Source organism: Rhinolophus ferrumequinum, chromosome 4, assembly GCF_004115265.2.
Source record: "Rhinolophus ferrumequinum isolate MPI-CBG mRhiFer1 chromosome 4, mRhiFer1_v1.p, whole genome shotgun sequence".
Classification (NCBI taxonomy): domain Eukaryota; kingdom Metazoa; phylum Chordata; class Mammalia; order Chiroptera; family Rhinolophidae; genus Rhinolophus; species Rhinolophus ferrumequinum.
Window position 1 is genome coordinate 79124088 of NC_046287.1, and position 10924 is coordinate 79135011.

The window sequence follows — 10924 nt, forward strand, 5'->3', positions numbered from 1 at the left end:
GAATTTTGATATTGATTTCCTTTAGGTGATAGTGTTCTTTTCAAATACTGTAACAATTCAAACCTTTTTGATAAGGGCAAGGCAAAGCTTAAAGAAATCAATGTGATAATGAGTGTATTAGAGTTTATTGTTTTTGAAAATCAAGGGGATGATAAATAGAAGATATATAGGTTAAAATTACATCTGTAGTATACAGATTGCATTTAACTGCTTATAAAATGGACCAACTTTTCAGTTTTCATCCTTTGCCACTGTTGCTGATGCTTGATATACATCCGGGCCTCACTGCCTATCTCTTCAACCCCTTTTCGCCTTAATCCTGCCTCAGACACTCAGCATCTGATTCTGGATACTATTTCTGATCTCTTTTCACTTAGCCAACTCTAGCTTCCCAGGGACAAAAAAGCACAGAAGGGCTATGCTTTCTTCTTCAAAATTTTTGTTTTAGCTCCTTCAAAAATGGAAAAGAACCTATTTCAAATTTCTATCATTTGCATTTGTTATACTCCAGAGCATCATAACCATCATTTTACTTCCTCAAAGATTAAAATGTTGTCCTTCATAAATGGAAGGGAAATTTTTAATAAGGATTAGGAGCTTTCAATAGTTGCTTAAGGAATGAAAAACTAAAAATCAGTTTGGGGAAAAGATTGATTTATTTCCAGTATAGATATAATTGTAGAGTTGAATCACAAATACAAAGATATTAGAATTAAGATATATTTCTTATTTTTATCACAGCTCTCTCTCCTTTATTAAAAAATGTGCAAGAACACAATTTGCTAGTGACTAATTTACCTTGATAATCAAGGTAAAGGGACTTTTTTCTACATCGGGGGCCAGTTTTTATAGTCTCCTTGGCAAGAATCTAAAAACCAAAATTGAATGTTATTCAATGTATTTAATAAGTTGCTAACTTGGGTAAAATAAAGTAGGGTCAGTATAGGACCTAAAATCTTATTAGCTTTTTGACACTCTTCTAAATTTTGCATTTCAAAAAAATGTCCTTTGTATAGCACCAAAGACAGAAGCTAGCCCCAGGATGGAAACAAACCATTCCTCTTGATTTTCACATAATTAACGGGTAGCCATATAACTATTTATAACCCTAGAATTTGCCCTATTCTGTAGATAAAAATCAAATGTATTCCAGTAGAACTGTGTTCTTACTGAAAAATAAAACAAAAACACCCATCTTATTATGTGATTTAAAAGACCCATGGAGGTTATTTTTGAGAGGCATTACTTTTCCACTAAATTAAGAATTAGCAAAGCCTGAAGGCCATATAACCTGTTCTATGACTTTATTATGCATGCAATCCAATCCTGTGCTTTAGTTAAGATAGTTCTTTTAAATATTTTACATAGTCAGTGACATACATATCTTTAAAAATGGATTTTTAAAAATGATTAATCTGTACTATCCCTTACAACTGGAGGCCTTTATCTGGGATACAAAGATGCTAAATTTCTTGGCAGAAATCCTCCAAGGGGATTGCCAGCTTGTCTTGAACTCCTGTGAGGTGAAGAGTCCTCAATATCCTGCACTTCATTCCAAACTGTCTGATTACCTAATGAGGTCAGTTGGGGTGCAGGTAGGAAAAGAACATGACCAAACAGAGGTCAAACGTGAGATTTCGTTCCAGAGAGATAGAACCTGTTTATTTTCTTTCTTCCTGCAGCTCTGCTCAATCTCTCCCTGCACCCTCTCTGAAATTTCTCTAATCTAACCAAAAAATATTTGATTCCTCTAGTGTCCATTCACAGCTTCTGAGGTTCCTGCTTTATTCTCCTTCAGGATCCATTCCTCCTCTAAACACTTATCATCCAATGCATTGTATAAAGAGAATTCCCAGCAGTGGGTTTTCAAATGAAAGATAAAGTGCTGAGCATCTGAGTGTTTTCAGGTGCTGGTGTCAGTACGCGGGATGCCTCCTGTTGACAAGGATGGCTATCACTGGGGGCATCCGCGATGTCTCTATTCGGAACCGGTTTCAGAAATCAGCTGTATCTGATTGTTCTTGCAGATCAAATGAAGTGGGAAGACAAAGTACGCTGAGCACATTCTTTCACTCTGCACTTTGTTGTTCCTTTGTTGTTAAAAGGGGGGAGGAATCCCACTAGGACCCCTAACCCATTTTTAGATATTCCCAAACTTTTATAAGAGTTCCTATTTTTCCTACCCAGTGCCTCCTCTCCCGCCCCTCCCCTCACTGTCAGTTCCCTGGTTGGGTTGAATAAATGTGTCTTTGTGCCTCTAGATTTGTTCTGTGGTGCTAAGAATTAACTGTGGATCACACCAAAGCGGACCGCAGATAAACCTAGAAAACATTTGGTATTTTTAGAGGATGTGGCAAGCAGCTACCTGTATTTAGCTCACAAAAGGATAATTTCCCTTTCTTAAGAAGAGTATTTGCAAAAACTTTCCAGTATCATTCTTGGAGCTCATGTTTTGGAGTCTTTTTAAGGATTGCTCATATAGTACAAACTGTGCAACACTTCACTTTGCTCTCAGAGGTGGGCCAGGTGAGAAGGACCGCAGCCTACGCCCGCTTGTGTTACCAGGAGCTAACTCTGTTCTTCATAAATGATGTGAAGAAAGAAGGTGAGGCGAAGTACCTACCATTAAAAACAGCAAGGAAAATAACAGGGTAGTCGGTGTGCTTTTAAAAATGTATTTCTTGTTGGACACAGGAAATCATTTCCCGTCAAATTGGAACGTGAGATAATGTGTCACAGGCATTGTTAAAAAACAGATTGGAATTGAGCTGCATACAGTTAGTCTTAGATCTTTCAGTCAGTTTCACACATTAAGACGGTCGAACACGCAAAGCTTATAAATTCCCCCGTTGAAGAGGTTTTTGGAGAAATTCACAAAACTCAGTGGGATCTTGGTGGGGATACTGACATTTACCACTGAGTTCTTTAATGACAGCTAAACAAGAGAACACCACTCCTAATTTACTCAAGTAGAATTCAATATCCTAACAAGGCAATTGCAGAACACTGTTCTTTTATGAAACCAATTTTCATGCTATGATTTTTAACTCTTTTATTTATCAGTAACTTTAATTTGCTTCCCACAGCCAACATTTGTATCCTGTGCATGAGTTTTCTTACATAATTATTCTATTTTCCTTCTTCTAACACTTTCTGCTTCAATCATGTATATATGGTAACACATGTCCAGTTCAGCCTTCCAGCTTAAGTTGCATGGGTTTACAGGCCCTGCCCATTCACCCCTATGTCCTTGTGATTACCAGAGTGTCCAACGGCTTATCACTTCTCAGTCCTACAAGGCATCCCAGTACCATGCCATTTTTTCTCGTCAGCAAAGATAGTGAATAAAGGATCAGGCCATTAGCACTGTTGACTGTGGGGGGATGACACACAGAGCATGTTATCTGTCAGTCCCATTTGGAAAGTCCCCTGCCTCTGCTGGGTTTTGAGAGTTCACTCTGCTAGACCACTTTTCAGAATGTTGACGGGTGTGGAAAAACGGACAGAGACGGGAGAGAGTCAGCTCTGCTCTGCTGTGAGGGACTTCAAACATGAGTTGGGCGTGCATGCTACCCTCCAGGAAGGTGAGAGAAATGACCAGAGTGAGGCAGGGAGACCTATCATGAGAGAGGAACAGATAGGCTACACGAGAACTCAAGGAAGTAAGTGCTCTTTCCACTTAGTAAGAAGTAAGGAAGTAAGGCTCAGAGTGGGTAGGTTGGTGGTGAGAGAAAGCATCATGGCAACGATTGGAAGGTGGAGCTTTCCTGCCTCAGCCATGTTTGCTGCCCTGACCGTGGAAGGCTCTTCCTCCCACTCTCATGCAGTTTTAGTTCTCAGCTTGAATGGCACCTTCCGCAGGTGGCGCCCAGGCCTTCTCCTCCTGAGATTGTCCCATTACTCTGTCCTAACATTGCATGACTGTCCCTCTTAACAAGGCATCACACTTCGTACGTATTTAATTACAGTATTTGTTTTATATGAGCCATTGCTGGAGAACTGGAATTCCTCAGGTGACCTTGATTGTCTTGGCGACCTCCATTCCCAGCACCCGGCATGCTGCCTGACATGTAGCAGACACATAATAAATATTTGTTGAACAAGAGAGTGAATACATCAGGTGGACTGAGTCATATAGAGACGGGTTGAGATGGGGGCTGGAGGACAGAGGGAGAGGCCATTCTAGGCAGAGAAATTGCAAGAGTTTGTTACACAGAGTTAAGAATAAAATGGTTCGGCTTGCCTGAAGGATATGGAAGATAAAAAGGAATAATGAGAAAAAAAAATTGGAAAGGTAAATTAGGATCAGAATGCAGGGTTATAAACATTGCACTTTACTCTTGGGGTAACTCATAGCTTTTGAGCGGGCAACTGATATTATTGCCCCTAGATCATCTTATGTCTTCAACCTACAGGCTTTGAAGGAAGCACGTGTCTTTGCTTTAACTGCCTCTTGTAGCAAACCTCTGATCTTTTGACCAGACCCATGGACCTTAGAGACAGTTGGTTGGAGCTATCAGGGGCCTTGGATTTAAACTGAAATGAGTTCTAGTGACCTGCTGAATCCTACAGTGTGAAGGTTCACATTAGGCCAAGCCCAGCATCTGAGATCAATTCAAGTCAATAGATGAAATGCGTCTAGGCTGTGTTCAACCCTGTGATGAAATACAAAATAAATCAAAAGCAGGGTTCCCCTGCCTTCAAGAATAGGGGAGAGCTATCTCTGATGGAATTGCTCTAAGTGACCTCCCCACTTGTAGGTGTGCAAAGGAATCAGGCACACAGGACCTCTTCCTAAAGAGTGCTCTGGATGACTCTGGGACCAACCAGTCGGGGACCCAGGAAATAGTTTCATCCCACTGTAGACCCTTTTGGCTGAGTGTCTGTCCTGGTCCAGACAAACCCAGAGAGGTAGCATGAAAGAGTCCTGGAAGAGGATTCAACTGCCCAGGACTACCGATCAGTCATTAAGAAACCATGTTTCATTGTGCAGGTCATTTTAATAATCAGAATGTTTTATCATTTTAAAAAGTTAGGCATTTGTTAATTTATCAATTATTCATTATGCATCCACCAAATGCCAAGCTCTGTGCTGAAGGAGCGCCAACGTTTCTGAGTTCATATGAGAAACAAATGAGATAATGGACAGGAAATGTGTTCTCCAGCCTTAAGTTCCTATATGATGTGAATCATTTTAAGAGGTTGGTAGGGGAGCCTACAAAGCTGCCTGCAGCAGTTTGGGAGTATTATTTATCATTGGTCGGAGAAACAACGGCTAAAATGCCAGATTTAAATCATATCATGAGACCTAAAATATAATGAAATATATAAACAAAACGTTCATTAGATTTTCAGAACACTTGATAAAAATCCATTTGTATTATAATATCCCAATGGAAACAGTCTGATCACTATGTATTTGGGAAAATGAATTCATATTCCCATTTTGGGTTTCCAGAAGCACATTGTTCCCAATGCACCCCTGGTAATAAGAGCAGGTCCCTCTGTCCCCATTTCCCATCAGTGGCCCAGAGTAGAGAGTCAGCAGGGGGAAGGCTGAGCAGAGTGGGGAAGCATGGCGCCACGAGGTCTTGGGGTAAGGGTGAATGGGAGGGCTGAAGAAGAGGAGCTCTAGGTGAAGATCTGAATGAAAGCACTGAAGGGCAAAGAAGCACATTGGCAGCTCTGAAAATACAAAGAAAAAGTAAATCCTTGCTGCCACTAAACAGGCAGCAATGGGGGGCTGAGCCATCAACAGCACAGCTGGCCCTTGAGAAATAATACCTCTTATGTTAGCTTTAATTCTGGTTGCTATTGTCTGGGAGCCCGTTTTCAGCCTGTTGATTGGGACCTCAGGTGGCCCACTTCTCCAGCCCTGCAGAGTCGGCATTCCATTCTGTGTTGATCTCTTCCTTCTCTCCTCCCTCTCTTTGACAACCTGCTCTTGCTTCTGATGACGTGATAGAAACACAGCTGTGTTCTCTGACTGTCTAGCTGAGGAGCCGGTCCTTCAGAAGCGGTATGTGAATATCAGGCCTCTCCACATGGACCTTCATTGTTTTGGGGACTTGTAATTAGTGATTTAAGGAGGAATGTAAACCTAAGCCAGGGTTTCTCACCCTCAGTAGTATTCATATTTTGGGTTGGGTGCTGTCCTGTTTACTGTACGATGTTTAGCAGCATCCTTGGTGTCTATCCACCACTGGATGCGGGTAGCAACCCCTCTCCAAGTTGTAACAAGCAAAAATGTCTCCTGATAGTCCCCTGAAGGGCAAAAATGTGCCCAGTTGAGAACATTGACCTAAGCAAATAAATGGGAACAATACTTTAGAGTAACCCTTAGTGCTTTATCCCTGACATGACTTTCTGATGAGGTAACAACATTATTCCAACGATTTTAAGTACTCAAAGTGTTTAAAATTTAAAATCTCAAACTATCCAATTGTGTTAAACAGGGTGACCGTGATTGTGACTATAAATTATTTGTCCAGACAAAACCACATTTGTTCCTCAGAGGCAGGCACTGAGGAAATATTTGTTAAGTGAATAAATGATGCTGTTTAAGAACAGGAAACATGCTTCATTTGCTTTTAGCTCTGGTCCAATGAGTCTTCAAAAATACCTCTTGCTACCATGTTAATTGGCATACCAAGGGCAAACATGAATGAAGGACACAACAGAAGGTGATCATTTTATGTCCCTCTACCAGCCACTGATCTCTCTAGTGGCTGAAAGTGATCTCTGGAGGCCATTTGAACATCCCTGTGACAAATGCTTTAAACAACAGAATTTTCTTTAAGAAATCCAGCACTAATCTTCTTCTTCCTCTTAATTCCCACGCATGTCACATGGACCTCTGCTGTAGCACTAATCACTTTATTCGATGTGTTTTGCTTATGACTTACTTCCATTAATAGAATGAGAGCTCTTTGCTGGTTGGACGCATATTTGATTCATTTTTTTTTTTTTGGATCCCCCCCCACCCCCACAAGGGCTGAGCACAGTGCCACACAGAAATAAATAAATACACATTTAAGGATTTGCCCTTGTCTTTAAGGACTCATTTTCTCCTCCAAGCTAATTTTTCAATACAGGCCAGAAAAACACCTATGTTTTCCAATGTCTGAGTTTTTAACGTTTTTAGTCTGAAAGGCATGACAGCAAATTCTTCATTGTTTCCTGATCTGCACACAATACTGCCTAAAAGATATGTATGTAAAATCACAGACCTCACACACATATTAAGGATAAACAAACACCATTTAAACTAAGATGCGATCTTTCATTACTCACACTGAAATCCTTCTTAGATTTTCCTTTTTCCTTTTAAGTAGTAATCAGATCTCTCTTTGAGTGCCACTTTACCTTGATATTGAAATCTGGCATTTAATATAATTGTGATCTTAAAAACCCATCAACAGCGAGAACGTGGCTCACATAAGCGAGAGATATTATATGACAGGGCTTTGCACATTGAACTTCCCAGCTGAATTGAATGGGTGGTGTTTGAAAGGGAGTGGAGGACATTTTTAGGTGATTCCAAGAGACACCAGGTTGCTGACCACTCTAAAGAGAAGAAGAGCTGAAGTGCTTTCTCCGCCCACCTCCCACTGTCCCTTCCAGGATAGAGGAAAGGAACTCTTCAAACTGGCTACAAACTGAACTAAGGTAGGTCCTGAGGTCAAAATCTGATACAGAAGAGGGAGTACTGATCCAGGGTTTTCTTTGCACACCTCATTCTTTGGATAAAGGCCTATTGCACTTTGTATAAATCTACTCTAAGATCATGCTCACACCAAAGACCTTTTGTTCATGAAGTGTATGAATGGTAAGTAATTGAACAGAGAGAACGGATGATAGGTAGATCTATAGCCGCACATATAAATAGGCACACGTAGAAGCCAGCACACAAATTGCCAGTCTCTACTATAGAAACTCTCCTTGAGTAACTCTGAGAAATACCAGCTGATGGCTGACTCCCCCATGCTATGTAGGTCAGAAGGATATGAGAACCCAAATATAAAAAAAAAAACAAAAAACCTCACAGCAAAATGTATCCTCAGTTGGTCCTAAGGTGTTTTATAAAGTTCCCCTAATTGGCCACATCAGAGGACGGTTTGAACTTCGTGCGTGAAAACAACTTACCATTCCTGGTGATAACACCACTTACAATGAGGTTTTACTCTAAGTGTTCAAGAATAATAGAAACGGTAGTTTTAAATACATGTGTTGCAACATGCAGGCAGTATTTTCAAAAGCATCACTTGCTCCCCATTTAGAAAGGTAGGTTGCTGCTCTGCTGGAAAAGTGAGATTGGCTCCCGTGAAATTTTTTTCAATAACAGTGTCTGAGAGGCATTTTTTTTTTTTTTTTGGCACTTGAATGATATATGTGTAAAAAGAAAAAAGTTTCATTTTTAGAGGTACATAAAAATATCTTTTACCCTGAACATGCTATTGAATGGAAGTCACCGTTGTTAATTCAACTGTTTTATTATGTTTGCAAGTGGATTTTTTTTTTGACATCAGGCTCTTCTAAAAATTTGCTGTAGTGAAACAATTTATCACTATTAATTTCTTCTAGATGTTACAAATTAACAAGGAGGGTGATAATCTGGTGATATCTATGTATTTGAATAAAGCAAACCCACAAAGTCTGAGATCTAAGGAGATATCATTCTCAGAGAAATAAATGAGCAAAGAGGAAAAAAAGGAACAAAAGTAGGTAGAAATCTATGAAATTGATATTTTACTTTGATATTCACCTATACTTGTAATACTAATTAAAATACTTTGTTATTAGGAAGCAATCTCTTTCTAAACAATCATATTTTATAGTTTAGTACCCATCATCATTTAAACTCCATAATATTTAAATCTGTACAATAAGGAACTTTGCTAATATTGGGGTATGGGATCCATGAAAAATTACATTTAGCTTTTAACATTCAAAATGATTAAATGAATTTTTATATAAGTAACGGTTTGGTGAATTATCAACAGATGTTGAAGAAATTTATTTAGGTAATATCTAGATGGCAACCGTAATCTCAGAATATTCCTTGGGGCCACTGCAGGCTGCACGGATCACTGGGCTGACTTGATATGACATTTCTTATATTGTCAGGCTCACGAAGCAAGAAATAAATTAGCTATGGAAAACTATACCTTACAAATAACTTTATAATTGTAAGGGATGTACATCAAAAGACCTCAAAGCACCTTTCTCATAATCAGGCTCAGTCTGAAGATACACAAAGATGGAGAATGGGAGGAAAAGGCACTAATGCAATGTTGAAATCCCAAATAATCAAGGTCAAAGAATAATGAGTTGCTGCCTCTGCACGAGGTTAAGAATACCTAAGTCATTCATTTCCAAGGCCCTTGCTATTTTCATTACATCAAACAGCATCCCATGTGGCATTATACATATTTATATTTTTTATTGGTTGGAAACAATGCAAAGAGGTACCGCATATAAGAAAAAAACTGTCCAGGACATGCTTGAGCCAGATGGTGTCCCAGGGTCCTCCCGCTAGCTGTCATCACTATGCTCCTGGTCACGGTTCCTGCTCGGACACCCTCGACTTCCCTGGTAGCTGCCAGCTGCAGCCTGTTTGTACAGCGCCCCTGGGCAGGCGCCCAGGTAACAACATCTGACTGCGCACTCTGCTGCCACCAGAACCCACGGATGGGCTCTCCCCCGGGCTGTACGTGTTTCCCCAGTTGTGCACTCACTTTGTAATTCACCTGGGATTTAGAACATCTTTATCCCGACCCATGCCTATTGGGGGAAACAAAAGATGCTTGGACCCAGGTGTTCCAGTTTTTCATGATGCATTAAAGGGTTGGTCTTGCTGTAAGAGAACAACTGATTTTTCTGATTTTTCAAGCATTATAGGCTGTACAAATGGTAGACATAATAGTGAAAAGCCATGTGAGCCACTCAAACCTGAAGTCAAGACTATTGAGAGGGAACTATCTGAATTGAAACCCAAATTTCAGGAGCACATCATTCGAGCCCCTAAACCAGTAGAAGCAAGAAAGAGGCCAAGCCCAGATGAACCAATGACAAACTTAGAATTAAAATTATCTGCCTCCCTAAAACGAGTGCTTGATAAACTATCATCTGGTAATGAAGAAAAGAAGAAGGCAGTGATGAAGTTAAGATTGGGACCACATGTAAAAATGGAGGCTATTTGAAGGTATACCAGGGTCTACAATCTAGAAGAAGTCTGTGTATGTCATTCTAGAGCTCCTATTTTCCATGAAGGGATGAAATACTGGAGCTGTTATAGAAGAAAAACTTCTGATTTTAATACATTCTTAGTCCAAGAGAGCTGCACACCAGGAAAACACATGTGGACTGCAAAGGATGCTGGGAGAAATGTTGTTCCATATGGTCACGACTGGCATAAAACTGAGGGTGAAGTCACCATTGCCGTAGATGTTAAGAATTCACTTCCAGAACTTAGTCAAGTCATAGCAAATAGCACATTGTTAAATGTGCCCATTGTATTCAAAGGAGAGAAGGAATTTCATCACACTATGAAATTATGGGGTATGATTGACATAAAGCAAAGTTATGTAACTATGACTGCAGCAAAGACCGAGATCACCATGAGAAAAGCTGAACCTAAGCAATGGGTGAGGCTTGAATTGCCTGCAACCAAAAACCAGGAAAAACAAAAAGAAGATACAACAGAATGAGCTGAGAGGGAATAAAAAGTTATTGCCTTTTTCAGAATTCTTAATATGTGGTGGCTTGCTGCCGTAATCTTTTATTTTGTTTATATTGTTACTGTTGAATCTGGCATTTCAGGGCAACAGCAGCTTCTTAAAAGCCAAAGTCATTTTATCTTTTTGTGCCTCCCATTTTCCTTTTGAGTTACCTAAGACTCGTTATTCATGTCTCCTCACTAATA

At 39.9% G+C, this 10924-nt stretch overlaps 1 protein-coding gene across 1 annotated transcript; it reads left to right on the plus strand.

Moving 5' to 3' along the window:
- The first annotated feature begins 3478 nt into the window (after positions 1–3478).
- Positions 3479–10709, plus strand: LOC117021198 (cysteine and histidine-rich domain-containing protein 1-like). The gene is given in 5 exon segments (XM_033104027.1): positions 3479–3662; positions 9682–9846; positions 9901–10149; positions 10152–10221; positions 10223–10709. Coding segments are annotated over 5 exon segments (1155 nt in total).
- The last annotated feature ends 215 nt before the right edge of the window (positions 10710–10924 follow it).